This window comes from Oreochromis niloticus, linkage group LG8 (assembly GCF_001858045.2).
Source record: "Oreochromis niloticus isolate F11D_XX linkage group LG8, O_niloticus_UMD_NMBU, whole genome shotgun sequence".
Classification (NCBI taxonomy): domain Eukaryota; kingdom Metazoa; phylum Chordata; class Actinopteri; order Cichliformes; family Cichlidae; genus Oreochromis; species Oreochromis niloticus.
In genome coordinates, this window is record NC_031973.2 from 6,645,419 (window position 1) to 6,671,794 (window position 26,376).

The 26,376-nt window shown below is 38.3% G+C and overlaps 1 protein-coding gene across 12 annotated transcripts in view; it reads right to left on the reverse strand.

The window, feature by feature from the left end:
- Positions 1-26,376, reverse strand: part of LOC100703272 (ankyrin-3) — a 178,870-nt gene that overhangs the window by 110,614 nt on the left and 41,880 nt on the right. For 4 of the 12 annotated variants that reach the window (XM_019362288.2, XM_019362285.2, XM_019362286.2 and 1 more), the window contains exon 1: positions 17,799-18,620. The exons of 2 other annotated variants lie outside the window; for them this stretch is intronic. In XM_019362288.2, the coding sequence (XP_019217833.1) occupies positions 17,799-17,915 (117 nt within the window). In that variant the 5' untranslated portion in view covers positions 17,916-18,620. Of the gene's footprint in view, positions 1-17,798; positions 18,622-26,376 lie in introns of those variants that run through there. 6 more of the 12 variants (XR_003221300.1, XM_025909617.1, XM_025909616.1 and 3 more) reach the window with 2 other exon arrangements.

Genomic DNA, 26,376 nt, shown 5'->3' on the forward strand with positions numbered 1-26,376 from the left:
AGCTGAACCCAGAAGCCAAACTTGTTGATGATCAAAAGTCTACAACCTTGTTGGAATTTAAAATATATAACTTGTAACTATAAGAATAACATTGAAATTTTTATGCACTTGCAAAAAAGACTGCTTTTAAGTGTAAGTGTTAAGTATTTTTAACTAAACCATTACAGTGTGCACGGTCTCACAAATACAAAGCTCATTTTTCAGGTCCTCTATCAGTCCCTAGTGGCCTTTCAGTAATACTACATCAACTGCAGCAAGAGAGAAAAACATTTTTGTAAAAAATATAAAAAATCCAGTTGTGAGTGTAAAATATGTAAACAATGAGAAGGTCCTATCTCAGTTTGTTGTAATGTGTTTTTACTACTTTATGCAAAAGTCATTTTTAATATATAGTCTTGTAATTGATTGCATAAGAATGCAACATAAAACTGTGTTTCTTTGATAAAGAGTCTCATCCATTATTGTGTATATTATAAAACCTGCACAGAATAGGCAGATCAAAGCACCTGTGTGTTTCTGGGGATGTGAGTTGTCTTGCCTCTGACTGGCTTCTGAGTGCCGCAATCTGATTGGCTGCTTGGCTACTGCAGTCTCTGTATTCTCACAGCACTTGAGATACAGATGGAGGAGGATAAAAACACAGCAACTCTTGAACTCCCCTTTTCTGTCATTTCTTTTCACATTTCACGGCAGCTCATCGTGACAGACTCCACATCTGTTCTTCTTCTGAAGCACATAACCACGACTGAATGACAAATTGGCTATATTTTTAGTGTCTTTTTAAGAAGTTATAACGCCGGCTGAAACCACATGTACTATGCATCAGGAAGCCCTATGCCTCATTAGGTCTCCTTACAATTGGCTGGCAAACCCGTCCCCCTCTCCTCTCACTGGATGGCAGCTGATGACGTCGCTCTGCTGCTGGATTACAGGGGCTGTGCTGATGTAAGGCTGCCTGCATGTCTATATCGGTGCGTATGATCACTGAGAAGCAGACAGACTGACTGACTGACTGCTCAGAAGAAACGACAAACAAGAAATGAGATAGAAACACCTTCAGACAGAAGTCAGTCGAGTTTTCTTAGCCTTTCCCAAAACACCCTTAAAACAGAGTTCATTTCAATATGGTTTACTTGACAGCAAACAAACACAATAAGGCCCAAAATGAAGAAAAGAGAGGATAGGATTAGGTACTGTACCACTGCTCGCTGCTAATCTTCCCTGACAGAGACAGAGCACTGGTCATGAATAAATTAACATCTGCGCAGGACCAACAGCATGCATAGCACGTAATGCATCAGCAGGGATGAGCAGTAAGTGTGTTGTGCAAGTCAACAATCACACTGTCTATACATGCACACACAAAATCCTGTTTGCAACATCAATTTTCCCTCATTATACAAATAGCTTTACTGATATTGGATTTTTGGGATATATAGATATTAGAGTTTAACACGGCTAAGAGGTTAGATCCATCTTGGCAGCGGCTGTGCTCGGATATATAAGTTCTACAAGCCAACATCAGCATATTGAAAAAGCAATGTTTAGCATGTTTACCATGGCAGGCTGTGCCTGACGCCAGACTACACTAACTATATACATATAAATCTTAGTGTCCTGTACATTATGGGGTACACTCAAAGTATCACACATCACTAACCAGAGTCAACAAATCTTCAGATTCTGAGTACCTCTGTCCAATGGATGCAGATATATAACTGGATAAGTGATAATCCTCCTGCAGGCACTACAAGTAACAATTAATCATAACAATTCAGAGGAAAACAAAAATCAGTCAGCAGGATTCATCCAGGGGCGGATCTACAGGGGTGGCATGGAGTGGCAAGTACCACCGTAGTTTTGCATACAACAGTATTGTTTATTAAAATAAGATAGCATTAACAGTTTGAGCCTAGCTACAATTAACACTGAATATGAATTCTAGGACTGAATATATTGTATAGTGTTACTCCCCCCACAGCTCATAAAAAAATCTGACACTGCAGATTTATGGCATTTTGTGGAAATTTAAGCATTAAGCATTCTGGATTTTATACTTCTTGGACTACATACTTATTTATTATACAGGCTATACAGTGCATAAAATCAAAATTCGCATGTTTTATGTAACTGAAATTTTTAATTATCTGGGGTAAAGAAACAAATTACGTTATAGACTATATTTATATGAAACATGTGTATACTTATTGCACTTGAAGTATTTTAAACAGATGTAACACATGCATATGTACAAAGAAATTGCTTTGATTTTGACACCCCATTTGATTTCCATGCCACCCTAAGAAGAAGATTTCTCTAGATCCGCCCATCGATTCATCATCTATGTTTGTTAAATGTAATTTTAAAATTTCATGGCAATGCATCCAGAAGAATTGGAGATCACAGACAAAGAGATGGCTACATAATCTACCACACTGTTAGCATGACTAAAAATCAGATTATAGAACCTTGTGCGACTAAAAAAATCTAAAATAAACCAACGCGTTTGACAGGATTCCTCACATATGGTTTTTAAAAACTATAACAAGCTATAACAAAACTATAACAGCTCTTGGCTGTCTTTAGCATTGCAATTTTTTCTAACTAAAGAAAAAAGAAAAGTTATACAGATGACCTGTCATGAGCTAATATGGGTTGATAAAATTAGCCTGATTTGTCAAAAATGTATGGAATTTATTTCCTTCAGTTTTTGATGTTTCATTGAATTAAATAAGCTGTACTACTGCTGTGGACTTCTCTCCCAGATGATGAACTGCAATCTATATGAAAAATACAAATGATAAAGCATTTTTTTCACTATTTTCAGTAAAGATATTAATTGACCTGAAACAATTTAACCTTGTTAATGAATCACTGAACAGAAAATCTGTGAGCTACACTCTAATAATTATACCATTTATCAAATACAACTTCACTGGTTTTCAAGTTCTTAACTGTTAAGACTTATTGTTTTTCTCTTTTAATTTTACTAATTTATCCACATGATAATGATTGGAATATTTGGATTCTGGGGAGATGTCCAAAAATTAGATAATTCTTATATGGACTTTAGTAACACTTTTCTTTTCTTGAATTATCATCTAAAGTTCGACTGATAAAGAGTAAGGATTAAAAAACAAACCAATTTTGTGGTATTTTACATTAAATTTGTATTACAAGCTTTTTATTTATCAGCTTGATTCTCAACAATAAAAGATTTCAGTAAACAGAGACTCGTACTATGTTAGCAGTGAGCTTAGCTTTACAGCTCACAGAGCACAAAGCTAATTAAGAAATTGCTCAGTAAATCAATAGGGCACTTAAGATGAATGTTCAACATCAGCATTGCTTTTTCCTCTCTTTGCTGAGTCTCGAGCCAAGTGACCATCATCATTCATAGACAGCGAGCTGTGGTTCCCATTTTAATGTCCTACACTTTTTTAATTAAGCATCCTTTGTCAGCCACGGATGACTGAAGTAAAACCAGAACTTATGGGCACAAAAAGATCATGACATGCTGCAGCTACCCTAATAAACTGAAATATACCACTGAAAGGAAAAGATAAGAGTAATATAAAGTCTAATGTTATCCATAGCATATCCATCCCTGTCCCCAATCTGTAGATATTCACAGGCTTAATATCTGAAGAACTCTGCTGTATTTACCACTTTTTAAAATCTATAATCATTTCACTTTGGTTACAACTTCACTTTGTGTTAATTTGCTACAAAATACGAAAAGAAAATCTCAAGAATCTTTTTTGGAAAGATTGATCAAATAAATATGAACGAGATGTTCCTTAAATTTTTAGATATTCGTTCATATTCCGAGGACAATTCACCTCATATAAACTGGTTGAATGGTCGGTGTGAACAGCTGCATTAAGAACAGGCGTTCCCGCCTGACTTGCCTGAGTATGATCACAATTGTTTTTTTCTCTCTATCAAATTAACTGAATAAAAAGTTTCTCTACACCAATGATCCCATTGGAAATGATGAGTGCTAAAAGTCAGTCTGGGATATTTTGTGTTGGGTGTCCAGATGTTCGGATCAACAGTTTGATGATGAGGAGTGTCATACCATAGAGCAAGACAGATTGCCACTATTCACCTTCTGCCTATGTGCATATTGTGTAATACTGCTGCATTTTTCTGCATCTTCATATGGCCCTGAAGATGAATCACAGGAAAATAATTCAGTCCTCAGTCGATGGATGTGGGCGTCAACCTCACATCACCTCCTCTGCCACTGCAGTTGCTGCAGATTAGGAAGCAAAGCTGCATTCAAAATTTCATGAAAATAATAAGAAGCAGAGACTTCTCACCTCAGCCTCCGGGGACTAAACATCTTCTCTTCTGCTATTGTCTCACTGAATGCTCACTGACAAAAAGCAGACAATAACACTATGAAAAATTAGCCTAGTGAAAAGGATTATGAAAAGCTCACTGCTGTTATGAAACACCCACGGGATTTTCTGATGTATGACTTCATGCTGAGAGATGAGTGGAGGATGCTGTTATAACAGTTAACGCTCTATCAAATAATTCATCGGTCAAAAGTTTCCCCGAGTAAAATTCAATTCAATTTTATTTATATGGTACCAAATCACAACAACAGCGCCTCACAGCACTTAAAGACTAAAAGTGAAGTCTTTCACCAGTGAAGGCCAAACTGGTTACACTTTGATTACCTGAACCATTAAAGGTCTGGCTTTTGGCTGATCATCTGGATTTCAAGCACATCTGAAGTTTTGCTCAGCTGCCTGCAGTTTGACTAGTTCAACAGTTTCATCTGTGCAAACTCCACTCAGCTCGTTTTAATAAGACTGATATATTTGATGTTGTTGTGAATGTGAACTTGACTGCTGACATTGTTTACATCAATAGAACTGCGTCTATATATATTTCTTTCTTTGTTTTCCCCTTCACACTTTTCCATCACTGTAAAACTGCACAATATACTTCTGCTTTTGCAGTCAACGCTTCCAAAGATGGGTCATTCGATGAAAAGAATGACCCACTCAGAATTAGAAGAGTTTTTTTAGACTATAATTTCGGTTACATTCATACTATGATTTTTTCCAAGCTAGAAAACCTTGAAGTACAGTATATAGAGATGGTTTAAATTTTGGCACTTTTTAATGCTTAATTTACCAGCATTTTTTAAACCCTCATACCTTTTTTAAGTGCAAGTGTCCACATGAAATTTTCAGGACTAAAAAACGAATTTAACCTCTGTCAAAAACTAGAACCAAATCAAATTTATAACTCCATGTATCACAATCTAAAGCTTTCTTTGAGAATCGATATTCTGTATTATATAACAGTTTCAGTAGTCGACTAATTTCATGTCTATGATGTAGAGGAATGGAAATAAGCGTTTTCTAAAATAACTGTTTTCTGATCATTTGCAAGGGGAAGGTGCATTTGGGGCAAATTTTAAAAGGTCATATGACCATGTGAAGAAGGAGGCTGGTCAGAACAGGTTATGACCTATGACTGGTATCCTTTTTACCTACATTCTGGTATCAAGCTTATCTTCTAGCTGTGATTCCTTCTGTGCTAAAATAATGTTAGACATGTAAACAAGACATGCTGAAAACTCTTACATGGAAGAAAATAAAATATTTTGCACTTGATTGACATAAACTGTAAATCCATCTATCTAAAAACAAAATAAATTTCATGTGCTGTGTCGAGACTTCTGAAAGACACCAGTTCATGTTAATGGCTAGGTCAAAATTTTGCCTGAATTAAATTAAAGTTTAAATGTGTTCCATGAGTTTCCAGTGCCAGCGGCCTCTCCACACGAGAGCTGGAAGCTTCTGGCTACCAGCTACTGTCTACCTGAGACAAGACGAGCCCCCCCTTTGTTCTGCCACACACACGAATGTAAACAATGCGTTCAGTGAACTGTCTGTGAGTGTACAAGCCTCTGTCAGTCTCACTGTTTCTGTCCAGTCTGATCCGCACAGGTCTCCTGCTGCTCACCTTCAAAATGTCCGCCTTGCCCGGAGAATACAGCGGAGAGCAGGAGACAGGAGTAGTTTTTTTTCCTCTCAAACACAAACGCGCACAGACCCACATCCTGTCTGTGTCGTGACTCTCTGCTGGACCCATGCCACGCATCGACACCTCACCCACAGAGAGCACACACAGCCTTGAAACATCAAATTATCCTGTGATTTCCTACCCATTTCAGATAATCTAGAAACTCCCTAATAAGACATTTAGTTTTTGATATCTTTGCTGCTGATTTCCACCATCTAACACCCAGTAATTCTGTAATTCTTTTACAACATAACTGTATTTCTAAACCAAAAAAATACATATTGATTACCAGCTCTTCAGCATCTATTCTGTCCAGGAATTGCAGGGTTGTATGGGGATGACACCTTTCTGGGAAGAGTGTGGCAAATATAATAAACAGTCTCTTTTTTTACCTCTGAAACCAAGCTGAAACCGGTCTCTGAGGTTGGTGCTTGGCACATGCCAACACATGCCAAAACTGCAGTACCTACAGTGGCCACTTGAGGCCTCACATCCCCATACACTGCCATGTTAAAATGCCCACGTTTCAAGCAAAAATAAACTAGTACTAACAATATTACTCTGGGTGTGGCAGCTTTGATTGACAGACAGATGTTGAATCTCTTGGCCAAGTTTTTAGTGTTGGTGCCTTTTGATATTCTATCATTTGCATTTGATCAACTAGCTTCTAAGTACAAACTGTGTGTCTGCAATGCAGGATATGTATGTATTGATAACCAAGCTAGTTAGCAGTTTGTAGCATCAAAAAAACAAATAAAAAAACAGAGCTAGTCATGAAGTAAAAGTTGACAGGACTTAACAAACCCATGACTGATGTAAATCTGCCTATGTCCATCTTTTATATACAGTATATATGATTAGAGCTTAAATGTGAACCATTGGGAATATTTAGAATAAAGTGAACTTAACTATCTATAAACTCTTCTGCACTTGTGTTCAGACTTAGCAGCTTGGGACTGCAGTACATTAACTGCTCTTAACACACTTGAGTCCCTGACCAAAGTGTCAAGGGTCAAGCCGCATTGTGTCCACCACATGTTGACAAGCAGAATGAGTGGAAAACCCCACTGACAACCCAAAGCCACTATAGATAACATAAATATCACAATCCAAACCTTCAAATAAATCATTTGCTTCTCTTCCAGACCTTTCCATGACCAGACTTTGCTGTCCTCATCAGCTCTGTGTGCATTTTTTATGATTTTTCAGCTCATTCTTTTGGTTTTATGGGCTATACAATGCAGTCACCGTTCTCTATAATAGACCTGTTAACCAATACCTGCCCCAGAATTTAGCATTCAAAAATTAAAATATTTCAAAAACTATAGAGACAAAAAGTGGAGAAAGAAAAGCAACTTCTGTCGTACATAGAGAAAAAAGTTTCTCCAATATTCTTAATATGAACTACAGGAATTGCAAAACACCTCTACAAAGATTCCGATTGCACAGCAACTGCCTGTGAAAGTTACATGGATATAAATATGTTTTAGTCAAATTAATTCAATTTACTGCATTATGCTGTCTCTGTGCTAAGCACTAATCTGTGTGTAGAAATGGAAAAGCAACAATAATGAAGGGTTCGGTTAAATGAGAAGACAAGATGAGCTAAATCTGTTGAAACACAAGCGCGTGTTCGTGCATCTTTGCGTGTGTGTGTGCGTGTGTGTGTGCTAAATGAATGGACTGTCCCAGTTCTTGGTGTCGATCTTCCACTGCAGAGGAGAGAAGAGAGAGCAGGGCTGCAGGGAAGCGGAGGAAGGGAGGATAAAAGACCTAACTAACAACATCCTCATCTTCTCTGTCATTCTTTCGCCCTCACTCTGCCTACTCTCCACTTCCCTACTTTCCCCTGCTACTTCATCAGTAGCAGGGATCTAACTCAATCTCCCTCACTAAGCCTTTTCCCCCATCTTTTCAATTTGTTTCATCATATATATTTTTCTCTTCCTCTTGCTTTTTTGTGTTATGCATCACCTCTCCCCCGCATCCCCATCAACCCTTTCTTGCCTTCCTGGTCCACCAATCACAACGCTTGAGAGGCTCTGCACCAATCCTCTGGCACAGCAACCCCCTTCACAGCCATGTTAAAGTGAACATAATATCCTGGTGCCACAAGGATGGCATAATATGGTGACATGTTACCTTTAATATAACTTTCCTTCCTATACACAGGTGTTTGTAATCTCTACAGTTCACACACACTTTCTTCTCCTTTAACCTTCCTTTATCTTATTACTTTCCTTTCACATCTCTACTCCAGCTGTATTTCTGCTCAGCTCTGTAAAGGAGTCCTTCTATTATTCATAATGCGCTCTCCTCAGTTAGGTTACTCCTTTTCTGTTATCTCTGCTCCGTCCTGTCAGATTCTACATTGCTGGCATCTGCTGCTGCAGCTTGTGAATGCTCACATGTGGCTTTTTAAATCTTAATGTTATCATACAAATGACTTTGCATTCTTCTGATTGCATAATAAAAGTTTGGTTTTGTTTTGTTTTAGCTTGACAGTGGTGATAAAAAAAACCCTGCAACAATCAGACAGCATGAAGAGAAATGAGTGGAGTGGGTTTCATGTTGACAGCTCTGAGATGAAACCAGTTCATAGATCTTTTAGTGAGTCACTGTTAGTTTTCCTTCTCTGGCTGTCAACAAAGATAACAGAGTGATAGCTCGCTGCAGCCCAATCAGCGCCTCACAGTAGGAATTATTTTGTAAAATTAGCAACCGCCGAAGCTGCACTAATCATCATTATTTTGGCTAAATGGGCTCCAGCAATACTATGTATTCATCATATGTATCAGCTTTGTTACAGCCAGAGCAGGCTGCTGTTTTCAGCAACCTACCTGCCCTTCACCAAACAACAGACATGAAACGCTGGTGACACAGTGTATGAAAATATCACTTTTGCTTGAAGTGCACTGATTTGTAGCTGACAGTAACTTGCCTCAAAGATGAGATTTAATTACTTGCACATGTCAGAGTAATTTTAGCTCATATCAGGACTGTCTATCCTAGGATAGCGTGTTGATGTGTTGGAGGAGAACAAGTACTTGGGTGTCCACCTTCAACAACAGGCTCAACTGGGAGATGAACACAGTGGGTACGTATAAGAAGTAGATTGGCAGGCTGTGTTTCTTAAGGAAGCAGAGATCCCTCAACGTATGTTAGAGATCTCCTGTTGTGGGGAGCGCAGCATGCTATGCTGTGGTCTTCTGGAGGGGAGGGCTGCATTGGAGCTGTTGACACCAACAGACTGAATAAATTAATTAGGAAGGCTGCAAACTGTTCACTGAACAAACTGTTATGCATTATGGATAGTTCTCGCCACCCTCTGCACCACTTACTTGAGAGACAGCAAAGAAACGTTGGTAACAAACTGATTGGACAGATACAGGAACTCTTTCATATCACATGCATTAATTCTTTACACTGCAGCACATCTGTATAGAAAAGGAACATCTGTTCTCTTGTGTTAATACTAGAGATGCACCAATCGATAGGCCAGGGACTGGAACGACGAACGACGAATTGTCAGGGTGCTCAGCCCAAACCAGTGACCAACCGATCAGTCTCAGACATGTCCGATTATAAACCAGTCTGTTTCATGCATCCACAACACGCACACAGTGATGCAGGAAAATAGCCACTCACACTCTCACTGTAAATGAGGAAGACACAATGTTTGCCAAAGAAAACCATAAGGGAACCACCCCCCAAAAACCCATACGTAACAACAAACCTAAATAAGACAATTAAATCACTGTCATCCCGCTGAACATGCCCAGCTTGAAGAAGCTAACAAAGGGAAAGCGGCTAAATTTAAAGCTAGCCAGCGCTCAGTGCCAGCCTCAGTATGAATGGTAAACGATGCAAACTAATTCATTTTCTGTTTATTATCTGTAACTCTTTTTAGTAGCAGAGCACTTTATCTTCAGGTGTTTCAGTGAGAGCAGATCCTGTACCTTACTGCTTTATTAAATATAATAATAGAAAAAGAAAAGTTGATTTATTCTTTGCATATGCTGTCAGTTATAGTTCTTAGAAAGAAAATCAACACTGGTAGGTCACAGTGATTAAATAATTGTGAAATCGTCTAGAAAACTGGTGCATTATTAGCAGTTTGTTTAACCCTGCATTGTCACCACTCTGCTCATACACAAACACAGTTTTTTGCTCTCTACTACAACTTAAACTGTTATACTGAGCAACTTTAATATCATCTTATATTTGCTATTCTTTACCTATTCCTTAGTGCATTTTGAGTGTGAATCTGAATCTGACGTTTTGCTTTAGCTTTGCTGATATTAAAATATTTTTGGACTTCTATAATATTAAAAATATTATTTAATATATGAATTTATATTTATTTGAATTTAATTCACTGACATCCCATAGTTGCAATGCATGTCCCTTTTGCCACTAATTTTTGTAAAAAATGCTCAAAATGTCCATATTGTGTTTAGTTTTTGTCTGAAGGTATTCTGCTAACAATATTAAATAGATATAGGAAAAACATTCAGCAATGAAAACAGACATTTTTGGGGGTATCCACTCAAAATATATATCTAAACCATTAATCAGTAACAAATGCTTGCAGATAGTTTTTAGACCATATATTCCAACTCTAAATATGATACATTTATAATATTTGTGTTTCTGTTTCACTGGCGCATCACCATATGCCTTAGGGACAATGTGGCAGATTGGCCGTCTCATTGATTGATTGATCAATTAGGGAGACGATTAAATTGGTTTAGCATGGTGAAAGTGTCCCCTTCCCCCACTGCTAATACTGGTATCCTTAATTTAAAGTCATAAAAACAGCCTATAATACAAATTTTACTTGGAAGTAATATAAGCAAAAAATTATTTCCCCTTTAAAACCTCTTTAAAACCTTCCAACACGCAAACAATAAAAAATTCAAGCATGTGTGCTCAGAAAAGACAGACAACAAAGAGAAATGGAAGGACTGAATATTTTAATGAGCAGCAGGTATAATGGAGTTGAGGACAAAGAGATGTAAACACGCTGGTTGAAGAGCAGGAAAGAAGAGCAGGCTTCTGATATGAATCTTGGCTTAAATAAGTGTCGGGGGATTAATGTGGTACAATGCATGGTCACAGGGGATCTCTGCATGTGTGTGTGTGTGTGCGTGTGTGTGTGTGTGTGTGTGTGTGTGTGTGTGCGCGCGCGTTTGTGTGTCCTGCTTCCAACCCCCAGTCCCAGAAGCAGAAGTGTGGCAGAACAATACAGCCTTCTGCCAGCTGACAGACATGCAGGGAGGGAGGCAGGGCATTGATGGAGAGTGGTTAAAAAAGGAGGGAGAGAGAAAAAGATAAAGCCGGATGGGTAGGGGGAGAGCAGAGTTGAGGAGAGAAGCGGCAGCAGATAAAAAAAAAAAGATGCCAGAATCGAGTCCTTCCCAAAAATAAACCTCAGAAGAAGCAGTGTCTTTCCAGCCTCCCCCCCCCCTTGCTAATTCTTGTCTCACTTTGAAATAAAAGACAGCTGAGTGCTCCCTGTATGAGACCTTTGTTGGATTTCATTCTCTTCAAATCATATATTCAATTCAATACAGGTTCATCCTCTCAGATAGTCCGGTATATCTTAATTTTGTTTTTACATATGTTTTATATCAGTGTATAGCCATGTTAGCAGTTTGGTCCATACTCCCTCTGTATCAGCATGCCAGACACGCTACTCATCACATACTGATGCTTGGTCAGGACCCAAAGATATCACAATGCCAATGCGATGTTGCTTCCTTAGCTATTTCTAAAAGTGTTGAAGGATTCCAAAGAGCTCCATAAAAATCCCTCAATATACAAAAAATGTGCCATGAGAAAAGTGCTGCTGGTATCCTCAGTCACATGATACAGATGGTACACATACGCTGTATTAAACAAGTAGAGAAAGGTGTTGCAGATAGGAGAACTTCATTTCTGTTCTATTAACACCCAAAATATAGTGTTTTTCTAAACCCAATCAAACAGTTTTAGCTCTTGTGACTCCTGTTTTCAGTTTGGAGGTTGCATGGTTATGCCATTTGCTATCCCACCTGTCTCCTAACGCAGGTGTTTGGCTGTTGTTCTTTACCTACATAGTTCAAAAGAGTAGTTAAGTGGCACACAGCATGCTGGAAAGTGAAGCTATGGAGTTTTTCTTGCATTAAATTATGAAAAGAATGAATTCCTCACCAAGTGTAAATATACAATGATCGAGAAGTAAGAAGGTGTTGAACATCATGTTATGACAACTTAAAAATGCTGATATTTTGTAGGTATAAAGCTTACTATGTTTGGCATCTTCATATGAAACTAGCATGCTAAAATGCTAATTAAATTACCACTGGTGCTGATGCAAAATTGGATATTTCTCCAGACATTTCCAGTAGTAAAACCAAATGACTAAACAATTTAAACCACTGACTTGATGAAGTTGCTAACTGAAAAGTCTATACCGTCCATTTTTTAAACTGAATTGTTCTTATTTGATCTGTTTATCTAGTATTATCTATAGATCTATAGATTATTTAGACATCACACTTTCCCCCTGCCCTTTTAATCATGTTTACTCCCTAAATTTGATTATGAGTCATAATTAAATATACTTCAAACTCATGCGAGACTTAAAACACATAATTAGATAAGAATTTAAATGTATCCTGCCGACTCTCTGTGTGACATTCAAGTCTGAGGACAAGGCAGGTTTCAAGTAAAGCCGCTACAAACTAGAGTAACACAATCACTAAAAGCACAGTGTCAAAACTAATAAAGGAAATAACCAGGAGATGAATAAGTAATGCCAACAATCCTCACTAAGTGTCGTGTTTTCAATCTGGCTTGAAGCCCATCTTATTCCACACAGTGGTTTTAGTCTTTTGCTACTCTGGAAGACAGACTATCACAAAAATTACTTTCTCAACAAAAAATCGTATTATTGGTCCATTATGCTTCCAACATAGAAAAAAAAGTCCACCACCATGAGCTAAAGACAGTGACGTGTAGTTTTAGCTGTGCTAAGTCAGTCAGTCAGTCAGACTATTGGCAAAGCAAATACACAGCAGAGCATTAATCAGTCACACACGATCCGACAGCCTCTTAATGTAGAAATCAATCAGGCTAACCATAGTGTGCCACTCAGCCAGTCAGTTTACCAGCCAGCTGACCAATCTGAAAAGCATGCTGACTTTATTGCTACAAGAGATGCAACTTGTTCATGTAATCCGACTTGAAAGCACTGAGTGGCTTCATGTTTGTCTGGAGCATGCTTCTAATAGCATTAATGGTAGCTCTTCAGTGCACTGATCTCAGTGGAACTCTTAATGCATGACTTCTGTTTTCCAGTTTCTGGTAACGTCCATACCATCAACAGTGTTGGACAGTCTCGACAGTGGAGATCTATAGGCTCTGAATGCATTACTGAAGCAACTTAAAAAACAAAGTAAGAGTTAAAAAGATGTATATTTCATGCAATCTTGACTACTATTTATAAAAATGTGGCAAAAGGAAAACTGCAAGCAATACAAATAAGTCATGAGTGAGCTTACAAAGCACATAGCTTGATTTAAAATGCCAAACTGACATTTCTATTTGTGTCATAACTAGACTAAATAATATAATAGTGGTATTAATCTTCTCGTGTAACTGGAGAAAGTTTAATTCTAACATTACTAACAAACATTTATATTTTTAATTTTCATACTGAATTAAAAACAAACAAACAAACAAATGTATTGTAGGTTGGGATCAGTGGTGTTCCAGCCGAGCAAGCAAGGCAGGCAGTACTGAAAATAACTGGCTAACAACATTATCCTTGATTTCACTTTGTCAGGGATTGTATTAGCACTCTAAGTCTAGTAAGCAGTTAGCAAGTCACCTCTGCTTTTGCAAATATGAAAATGTTAATTCAAATTTTCACAATTAACAATTTTCTAAATTACCAGCTGTATAAAATAAAAATTACTCAAGAGTTTTTAAGTATTTTTACAGTTTTTTTTTTTGTTTTTTTTGAAGAGCAACCCTTAAGGCTTGTCCACAGGAAGTGACTAGCAGCAACATGGTAAGAAGAGACCAATGAAAGTCAATGACATTCAGCCACTTGGGAGCACTGGTGATGCAAGGTGGCCAGGTCTCAGGTTAAACTTTTCTTAACTTCAATGTGAGCAACTTAAATGATCAATAAAATGAAGGATACATTAATTGCCATTAAATGGCTGGTAAATACTGTACGCTACAGGGTTACCTAGGCAACCAGTGTGATCAGTCCTGGGTGGAAAGCAAAGGGCAATAAGCAAATTGCTTTAAGTGCTGGAAAGTTTATGTAGAGCCATGAATTGTTTTCGTGGCTCTATCATCGTGGCTCTATCATTCGTGGCTATCATCTGTGTTGCTCTTTGGTTGCAACACAGATGACATAAAGATGGACGTGGTTTCCATGATTGAAAAGTGAAGCCAACACAAAAGCCAACTGCATTTTGTGCAGGATTAAAGTAAGTAAGGCTAAAGGGTGTTGCAAAAAGATTTTTTGCTCTATAGAAGTCTAAGGAAACCTTGACCCTGACCTCAATAAATACTTCCTTGTTCATTCTGTTCCTTCTGACTAAGCCCATGAATTTTCTCATTAATGGCTCAGATCTGAAGCTAACTAGTCACTAGCTCCAGCTCAACCCTTACTTGTCACATCTATGTCTAAAACACCAAGACATCACCATGACTACATCCATCTTTTATACTGCGTATGGGAAGCATCTAAATATGGTGGTTGATGACGCTGTGACTCCAGTGACCCATTTAACATACAGCCAACAATGATACTGATACTCTTTATATTTAGCTGTTCTTTTATGATCTAAAATGAAAGTGTGTTATTTAATCAACATTGAAGAGCCATTTCAGGCATACAGTATGAGAGAGATGAAGAGAAAAGAGAGAGATCAAGTAAAGTGAGGAGAGTTAAAGATAACTGTGGCGATGTGAGCCGAGGAGGGAGTAGATATTTTTTGCACCCTGGTGCCAAGAATTGGCCCTGGGCAGACGGGGTTATAGATTTACCTTGAGTGAGCCAGTGATAGCTGATATCCCCATGACAAGGTTATGCCACAAACACCGGGAAACTGTTGACGTCAGAATACACACATTATACTACATCAACATAACCTGTTGCCTTATAGTAAAACCATAAACCTGTGACCAAACAGACTCAAATTCAGCTTGTGCTGTCAAACCTCAGCTCCTCCATTTGTGCTTGCATTCTTGCAGTTTTAGTTCTTTTGATTCAAAAATCCTTGAATCTCATTCAGCTTCCTGATGAATCCCCATTATCATGCAGTGTTTTTATGGCACATCATTAACTGCTACATTTGCCCTTCTACGTAGCTGATGATCGTTACTGCTTCTCAAATAAATGACTCCAACTTGGCAAAAAAAAACCAAAACATTCCCATGGTTTTACATTTCTTTAACCTATATTTCTATAACCCAGCAAAACCAGCTGGAGAAATAGATCAATGAGTTTGAAGGCTTATCAGATGCCAACACACTGCACAGAAAGAAAGGAAATTGTACAACACTTCAGAGAGAGACTCATGCCCAACTAAAACTAAAACAAAACAACATCAGACAAAACTACATCACTTTAAGTTCCTGGAGTTTGTGAAGCTATTTCCTCCAACTGCAGAATATATAAATAATTAAAATAGCCATTAGTTGCAGCATTCGCTCATCCTATCATTTCCATTAGGATGAGGTGTCTGACATAAAAACAAAAAAGAATACAGTTGATTTAAGGCGGCATTCACAATCTGATCTGTTGCGTAGTTTCAAGGATTTTCTCCACAGAAACTGAAATAAAGACAGATTTTAAGTCCTATTTGTTCAACTCACAAAACACAACATAAGACACTGCACAGAAAATTGTTCCAAAGAACCGATCAATTTTGCTTAAAGTGGACAAGAGAAGTGAAGGGTTCCTATAGCCATATGAAAGTTAGTCTGGTTTCTAGTCCTGTGGTGGGTAGAATGGTCTACGCAATTTTTTTGAGTGGAAAGGTTTCCTAAAACAGCACAGTCTGCATCCTATGTCTTAGGTCAGGGGTGTCAAACTCAAATACACAGTGGGCCAAAATTCAAAACTGGAACAAAGTCGCGGGCTAACGTTAATATTTATTGAAATATATTTATTCCTCCAGATATAAGAATGAATCTTTTCTTATGGACTCAAACACATTTTGCTGAAAAACTGAATATGGAACAAGCAAAGCTTAATACTAAACAATATATATATTAGGTGTATAATACCAGTAGGCCAGCTCTAATAGTAATCTGGTATGGCTTCGCGGGCCAAATGTAATTAGGCTGCGGGCCAAATTTGGCCCGCGGGCCAGAGTTTGACACCTATGTCTTAGGTCGTTTTAAGGCAAGATTTTCCTCTGAGACTACTCTTTGGAATTATGTAAAGAATTTTAAGCACATATGGGCAAACATCTGTTATGAAAATGATTTAGTGGCAGATTGTAGGAATGGACTTCTCATATTTAAGTTATTATTTTTTAATTCCTACACCATGTCTTCTCATAAAAGCTTAATTGCCAATGAATAAATAAATGAAATCACCACGAGAACACAGCTAACTCACATCTAGCTGACTTCCTGTAGGCCTAGGAAGTGATGTCACTCTCCATTTTGACCTTGATGTTAATGAGGTCAGGGGTATTGACTCTCTGTGACAGGTGGCTAACCCTGAACTAATGATAGCCTCGGGCTGGTCAATGTGTACAAACACAAAAGCCCAAATGTCAGCATGTGTACGCAAGAGCAAACGGGAAGCATTTTAAGCACACACAAAGATGCATTTGGACAAATAAGCATGTACACGCAAGTTGTCAAGGGGATTCGAACACTGAACCTGACGCTGATGTCCAACTTAAGCTAAAAGACTGATAGTTTACAAAGTGAAGCTGTCAAAGCAGTGAGGAATATTTATTGATTTCAAGTCAGACCTATTGATCACCTTATAGGTGCTTTTGTGTGTCAGTGATTTTGTCTTAACTTTGTCCTTGCACAATGACTTTTGTACAGGCGCACACAGACAGACAGCCCACACCCAACCGCAGGGTGTGACTGCTGACGCTTTTGGCCGGGGTACACGTTTCTCCCCCGAAGTCCCACACCTCTCACGTCACAGTCAAACAGGAGGTTGAATGTGTGATGGCATAAAATGGGACATTACGTTTTCTTCTGAAAAAGTTCTTTAAAGAGACAAATATTGAAAGTATGTGTGGTACCTTTTTTTATGTATTTTCAAAATATCGTTTTCTTTACAACAAAGCTATCAAACCAGTGAGTTTAAGTCACTTAAAACATAACAACAGCTGACACAGCTGCCTGAAATCCCAGTCTGTTCTCTGTAGCTGATTCCTGTTATTTTCTCCTTTCTTCTCTGTCCGGGCTCCCTGCACATCCATCTTTCTGTCTTTTTTCCCCACTCACCCCCCACAGTATTCCCTCTGGGATCACCCCTCTTATCCCGCTGAGTGTCTCGTACGTGCATGCATGATTATGTGTGTGCATGTGTGTGATGGGAGGCTGCATCATGACAAAAGAGAAGCACCTAGCCTTCACTAGACCACCACGTCTCAAACATTTCTCTTTCTCCCTGTGTGTCAGCTCTCCTTCCTCCTTTACTTTCCCTCTTACTAAGACAAATTTTATCCCTCTAAACTCATCCTTCCCTCCTCGTCTTTCTCTACCTTTTTCTTCGGTTCGCGTGACCGTTTCCTTGACTTCTTCCTCTCCTTCTCCTTCTCTTCCTCCGCAGCGAGGTTCTCGTCCGCCTTTTTCTTCAGCTGCGAGGCGGCATGCGCCATGGTTCTCCAGCCCAATTAATCCACACAGGTGGGAACTGAAAAAGGAGGGATGAATGAAGGAAGGGAGTCTGGACCCAAAGTCTCCCCTTTAGCCTTATCTTCTTGGCTCCTAATTATCTTTTTGTTCCTCCTCTTCTCGGCTGTTCTTTTGTCAGAGAGTGAGCCCTCACAGGTGTGTGAGAGGGAGATTGTCTAAGGACTTTCCTGTCCTCGTTTTAAAGATTTGGCTCTCTCTTTTGTGCCTTATTTCCCTCAGCAGCTATCCACTAAGGTCCAGTTTGGGGCATGGCACAGACAGGACATACTCCTCTCTTTCACCTCCGCAAAATCCACGGCTGACAAGGCAGCTGCTTCCACTCAGGGCTCACAGAGTAAAATGAGTGCCAATTATAACAAATACAAAAAGAAGAATTTCCTTTAAACATTTAGGATCCACACACAGTTGAAATGGTCCTCTTGTTAAAGAATACTGTATAAAAGAAAGCTTAGTTACAGGTAGATTAAGAGAGCTTCAGGGATGGAGGTCCAAAAAAGGGGGCTCAATCTCCAGCCCTCAGCACAGCAAAAAGCTCTGTCTGGGTGTAAAGACTGGTCCTGTTGCCTGCTTGACTGGTTCTGCTGCCTGCACCTGAGCACTGAGCCATCCTCTATGTGCACACACACACGGTTGGTCCGCAACGCCTCGCCGGGACACATGAACAGCAGGGAAATGACAGAGGAAAGGAGGTTTAGATAGGAGAAGGAGAAGGAGGGAGAGGAAGAGGAGGGAGGGGTGCAAAAGGAGGGGGCAGAGAGAGAGAGAGGTAGAGAGAGCAGCTGGGACAGCACAAAAAAAGGAGTGAGTAGGGATGGATGAATACCTCTGCTTAGTACCAGCTGGCTATGGCTGAGAGATAAAGAGAGAAAGGAAGATGAGACTTCATACAGGGTACATACAGTACAAACACACAATGGGAGTCCAGCATATCCCACCGTGCAGAAGTCTGCAGCCATGACGCTCTGGTTATGAAACTTCAGCCTCTTTGCCATCTTGATCCTCATTTTATTTCATTTACATATGAAAACAAGGGCAGTTGAATACATTACCACGTTTTGTTTAATCAGAGTTTAACTGTCTGAATCACAAAGTGTTACGCAGAGATCAATCTAATACAAAGCTATAATAATAATATTTACTTAGCTTTTGACTAACCATTCAGGAAAAAGGTATACTGTACTTATAAACCCACACACTTACTATTCTTGTGTAGGTTATACTAACAGCTGAGTATATTTTGTGACTTATGTTAGCATTGCTTTTTAATGCGAGGAAACAGTGCTAACCTGCAACTGAAGTAGTGAAGTGAAGCTTTTATTTTGAAAGTTGAGCTAAATCTTATTGTGTCATGCAGAGCCAGCCTGAGGCATAAGCCGACTAAGCAGCTGGCGGGAGCCCCCAAGAGCACCTGAAATGTCACACCAGACATTTGATCAATTGATAAATGTATATTTATATAGTAATACAGTAATCATACACAAGACAGTGGAATATTTTGATAAATATGTCTCAAAAAGGATTTATCGCTCTGGTCTGAAAAGAAAAAAAAAAACAGGATAAAGGTATTTTTCTAGGAATAATTACATATTATTTATTATTAACATTAACTAACAATTACTTTAGTTAAACAGAAGCATCAAAGAAGCCTTTAGTTCTCTAAAGGTGTGGTGAACTTGGTGCGGTCATGTTTTATGGAAACCACAGGCTGTAACCTACTGTTTACTCACCAGTCAGTAGGTTTCCATTTAATTTAATTAATATTCTCTGTTTTTACATTTGGATTCTTATGTAAAAAATAAATAAATATTTAGACCCATGTTAAATTCTTTGTGACTGCTATCCTCATTGCACATTCCAAAAATATTGAAAAATATATGGTCTCCTGTTTTTTTGTTTGTTTGTTTGTTTTTCTTTCCAGGACACTCATAAGCCATGATAATGGCTGTGCTTGATGCATGAAGCACGAATGAGCGTGCATGGCAATATACAGATAATATTGGCAGTGCTGAGGTCAGTGGTTGGTGATGGGATTAAGCGTGGGCAGGGGCCCCAAATGAAATTCTGCTTAAGACCCCATTAAAGCTTGGGCTGGCTCTGGTACTATGGATTTTAGATCAGAATATCCTGCTCTCCTCAATCTCAAATTGGTGAATTGCTTTTGTCTGTCTGAGTGAGGCTGATAAACTGAAGAAGATATCAAAACCCTACACAAACAAATCCTGGAACAGAGTGATTCAAACCCAGCATGCATTCACACTCACATTTAACCTTGTTTAATACATTTTTCTTCTTTTTGAGTAATTTTGTGCCTATTAAAGCAGAAAGCAATAAGACCAGTATTCCTGATATACACATTCATAACAATAAATACTGGACAATGCACATCACAGATTGCCTTTAGTTCTAGTGAGGACTTTACAGCATACTATGTTTTGCAATATTAAGGTTAGCTGGTGTCAGTCATTGATACCAGCTAACCTTAATGTCTAACCTTAATGTCTGTCTGACTTTTTTCTACGTTGCCCCCTGTTGGCCGTATTTTCCATTGTCTTCCGCTGTACTTTTTGTTCAGTGGTAACTAGGAAATGTTGGTATCCTGGTATACACTACGACAGGATGGCTCATATGTTGATCTTTTTATGGATGCTGCTCATTAATAAAATATGTGGGATGTCTTTAACATGTGTCACATGCTACACTGCTGCGAGGAAATTCAGATTAGTTAGCATTGCTTACTCAAAGGTAACTTGTATTATATTGCTGGCATTGTATTACTGGCAATGGTGCATGCATTGAGATTTCACACAAAATATTTCAGCATCATACTCAGAACACTGAGAAAATATTGAATATTGAATTAATGAAATAAACTTACTGTAAGATACTGTGTAATATCATCCTGTCAAAAATAACAGCTCGTAAATCTCAAACATTTTGACTTCAGATGTAGAACTAAATGAAAAAAGTATATGCAGACATGTTCGGACCAACAGATCAATTACTGGGATACTATTGAGATACATATTCATTTTAAATGAAAATAATCAGATATGGGATGACAAGACCTTAGAGGCAATTAACTACTTTCAAGGAAGCATTACCAATCAGCATAAAATTAATGAGAAGCAGAGATCCAGTTTGTTTCCTGAGGTGATAAGAGTAATGAACAACAAGCCACCACATCTCCTTAAATGACGATCATTCATATTTCCGCATATACCTCACAGTCAGTGTGTAAAGTCAGAAAGATCATGTCATAAATGCATTTCTAAATCTTTTCATTTCTTATTTGGGGTTTCCAGGATGTGTGTGATGAGTCCTGCTATGAGCTCATTTCTGGATACTGCAGCCTTTGAATATTAACAACATGGGCGGGGGGATGGCCTATGGTAAGAACATGTGAGAGCAAAGGAGCCTGGCTATTGGTTGTCTGGGATATGAGAACGCTGTAATTTTGAAAGGGTGGTCCTACCTACAAACAGACAATAACAAAGAGGAGAGGAGAGAGTGTTTCATATGAACAACCAGCATTTTTTTCGTATAACATTTGTCTTCTGTTTTATCTCCTTTTCTTTCTATATTTCTAAGCTATAATTAGGCCCAAGAATGTTTTTTATGATTTTGATTGGCAAGACATAATGAGATCTGCATTGTTTTATTAACTGTATGCAGCTTGACTGAAGATAACACCATGGGAAAGGTGTTAATATCATAATTGGGTGTTTAGTGTGGTATATCTATGCAGCCACAACAGCTAAGCTGCACTACAGCTTGTGCCCCAGATATTGCCTCTGGCTATGAGCCAATGAGTGAATGGACAAACTGCGTCTAGTGTAAATAACACCATCACTCAGTTGCAAATGGTTCCTATGTGCATAGCTACTGTAAAGAAAGCTTGCTAATCTTCCAGTAATAACAACTGATTGATGACGGAAACAGTTTTAGCTCTTTAATGCCTGGTACTGGAACTAATGTATATAGTAATTTTTAGGTATTGTAATAATGTAATTTTTTTGTTTCTTTGTAATATTTTACTTAACGTTAACACATATATAGATGTGCGCATGTGTGTGTGTGATATAGCACAGCAAAAGCCAGCCAAAGCTTCAGGCTGCTCACAAAAACAGCCAAGCAAAAACACAATCAGCAACAACCAGACTTTGCCATATTTTCAGTGTTTGTTATCATCACTGTCTGCAGATCTCTCAATACTATGGCTGAAAAATACAGTTCTTCGTACGGTTTCTGATGTATAAACTGCAAATAAACAATGCACTATTTTTTATCCTTATCCTTGTCCAACCCCCATCAATGCATCCACACACACACAGAACGTGACCTGACCAGTCAGCCAACAAAATGTAGTAATTCTGGCAACTTTTCTTTTCCTTAGCCTGGGACGATAACACTGTGTGAATACTGATCACCGGTTTCTTGTGAATTTAGTTGCATTTTTATCTGAATTTGAATATTTCACAGACATGTTACAAGTGAGTATTTTATTATTTGCACTGTTACTAAATCACAATATTTTAAAAGATAATGATAGATAAATAATGAAAGTCACAAAAGGTTATACTGTACAAATACTAGCTGTGAAACAGTAAATTACAATTGTGCAATAACTACAGGGAATTGCACTCGTTCCCACACTTTTGCACACTTGTCTCCTGCAGGGCTGCTTCTAAAGCTGTTCCAATACAACAGGTCAAAGGTTATAGCATAGGACTGAAAGCATACGCAATTTGGGAATGCATCAACAATGCTGACTCCCAGTCGATGCATTTACTGTACTGAGCATCTTTTTCAGTCCCCTCAACTATCATGATACATAATTAAACAACCTTAGAATCAGAAGGAAAATGCTCCACAGTCAAAAATTCAACTCAAGCTAATCACAGCTGAAACTCTAGTTACTGCACCATAATAAGTCATCAGTCGGCCAGTGACATCAGGATTTATTGGACTAATCCTTCATTATCTCCATCTGTAAAAGGAGCTTATGAATTAGAATTACTGGACCTTAAAGTCCTTTTGTCTGATGTGAAACTGGGATTAACAGAAGGTGATTTCCCTGTACACGGATCAGATGTTTAAAACTATTCTTTAAAACAGACGAGGATGTTTGCAAGGTTTGCTTGCAGTCTCTGGCGGTGTCTTTGCAGTGAAATTACCCTTCTTTCAGACTTTCTTTGAGCCTACTCACAGAGGAAATAGCACACTCAGGAAAAATGTCAAGATTCCAAATGTGGGTCAGCAGCAAACATGCCAGCCAACTGCATTTTCCCCCCTTTTTACTCTTTCATCATTTCCTCCTTTCCTTTCAGTCTATCTCTGATGTTTTTCTTTTATCAATCTTTCTGTCCCTACGCTGCTGATCTAACCATCGCCTGCAGCAAACTACTCAGTGCACATACCCATGAAACTGCAGTTAATGAAGTCATGGAGGAGTGTGCATTACAGGGTAGAAACCAATATAGCAGATGATCACAGTATGGACCTGAGGGAAAACCAGAGAATTCCCCAAGATAAAATTCCCCCCAAACAACAACTATTATCCATACGAATATGTATGAATTATAACTCATTTCATCATCTAATAATGCATCAGAAAAAAGAAAAAAAAAAGAAAAATATAATATAAATATTCTACAACTTACATGGGCATGCACAAGCTACTTTGCTTGTGCAAGCTAATTTGCAAAGAGGAAGAGCTCATCAAACTATCAAGGAGAAAACAAACACTCATGTTTCATCTGCACAAACATTCTAGACAGCAATTATTATGTTTTGGTCTAATTGTTCAGGGATGGGCAGTAAAAGCCAACCATATCAGAGGGCTAGAAAGTGCCTTTGCATTCATGTATGTTTGTGAACAAAAGAAAAGGTTTATCTCCAATAACCTCATATTTACTTTCATAAAAAACAGGGCACATCCATCCTGGTGTAAAAAATGAACGAGAAAGCAAAATGAATATGTTTAAAAGTGGATTATAAGCTGTTTAGCGTCATTAACGACGACACCCACAGATAATTCAACTGTGGTGTTTGGCTCCCTCTATTGGCAAATCAATTTCGTGCAGCCAGGTCCCTGCACAGCTTTAGTTAACGCAGCGGAAGCAAATGTGCAGACGTTAAACTCACAAAGACTGTTTCCTGTCACCACGAGGGAATATGCACATATATGACTGTGATCCAAACATGAGAGCTGGGCGTTTGTGTGGGTGTCTATATGTGCTGGTGAAAGATTTGGCAATATACAGGTTTTATATACTATCAGGTGCACTTCTTCTGATCACTTGGGGGCAGCACAGCACAGACAAAAATCTTTCTGTGGGCTTGTTCAAAAAATAATATTTAGAAGTTTGAGTGGCGTTCACATACAACCTAATGCAGTCCCTGTATATGTAAAATGTGAAAATGACTTAAAAAGTCAAATTTAGTTAGTTTTTAATAAAATAAAAAGCTATTCAATTCATGCACTCAAATTAGCATCAGCATGAATATGTCCGGTTTTATCGAGCTGATTCGCTTGTTTTTCCTGTTTTTTTTAATGCAACATTCCTTCATATAGCTTAACATACACAAGGACATCAGGACAAAAGACATGCTCTTTTTCACCTGCTCACAAACCAGAGGAAACTCAAGTGTTTAGGCACTGAACATAGATTAAAGTCATTCTTAGAGTTTGTTTCAGCCTCCACCAGAGCACCAGGTGGGTGAGGATTACAACAGCAAGACAAAAGCATCAGATAATTTGATGTTCCATTAGTGTATGTATACCTCATGGAGTTTCAGGGACTCACTAAATGATCCCGAGTGGTATCCTTAATCCATTTGGAGCACAACTCTCCACCTTGTTCATTAAATTTAAGTGTCTCTATAATACAGCACTCATTCACCCTGAGTTATGTCCTGATACAATATCCTGTTTGAAGAAAGGACATCAAACTCGATGCAGTAAATCTTTAACTTGATATGCAACCTCACTGTGGTTCCAAATTCCACTTGCCAGAAACAGGAATCATTTTGACTCCAGTAACAATAATATTTCAAGTTTAATATCGCTGATTCATGCATTTCTTAACTCTTAATCCCAGTTTGCAGAAGAAACCGAGCATAGAATACAAACAACACCATAAGCAGATTACTGAATTCCCCAAACCACAATTCCACACCCACAAATATGAGCTGCCAACGTGAAAAATGTATGTTACCAGTGCAGGATAAAGCAAATATACTAATTTGAGCTGGAATAAAACAAAAATGTCCCACTGCAGTAGCAGATTTTCTTCACAGTTTTTTGCTTTTCTTTTTTTATTAGTTCAGGTACTCCAGTCTCAGAATTATAGTGATTTATATCTTGTAAACAATACTGAGCTCCACTTGTGTTAAAAGCCAGGATATCTGCTGACTGATAAGCCTCATCGCTAACAACAGGAGAGCCGGATGTCCTATTCTTAATAAGTGGCACTCCTGCACTGGTCCAACCAGTATCTGCCTGCATCTGAGTTTGTGCAAAGACACAGAGAACACTGGAAATTCATACGCCAAGGGACATGAAAAAAGGTATAAATGGAAACCTTGACCAATCAGAGAAGACTATAAGGCCTTGAGCTGCTGCTGCTGAATCCTGACTTAACTACTGCATGGAGTTTAATGAATTTTAAAAAAAATGCAGAGGTCAAAGGTAAGACATCATCTTACTTGGCACATCATCGGCATCTCAGTGGATTTAGGCATGAGGTCACAGTTTTATAAACAATAACATAATTTAGATGCACGTGTCATCTCAGATAACTGCTCGGCTACACTTATTTTAGACAAAGTCTTCATACTGTAAGCTAACCAATATTTTATTTTAAATAAAATACAAGAGCTGGGAACTTTCTGTGGGAACTTTCTTTCTGTAATTTTTGTGTAGGGGATGTGGTCGTAATGGAAAGTCATTCAGAATTGTTGTTTGCTGTAAACCATACTGATTTTCATACTTTTCTATCTTTTTTCACTTTGTCCCTTTTCTTTGTTTGTCTATCTTGTTATTGTTTCAAATAAATGAATTAATTGGATGACCAACTTGTCAGGCAATTCATTAAGGCTTCAGTTACACAGGCCTAGATACAGGTTTGGGGCTCCTTAGCAACCACAGGTCACTAGGGGAAACATGGATATTCCCTAAAGTCGTTAGGTGAAACTGATTGCAAAGAGGTCCATGGTACTACATCAAAAACGTTCTTGTGGTTGCTTTAAGTCTGTGTGAGTAAATTCGTGGCCAAAAATCTGGTTTATCATGCAGTAATTATTATACTCTGATCTACTTTTATCATGCAATAATAAATACTATACTACATTTAAAGACCAATAAATTTCTGGTTTGCACCAATCTAAAAATCTGCAAATACGGCTGTTAATATTGGAAATCCA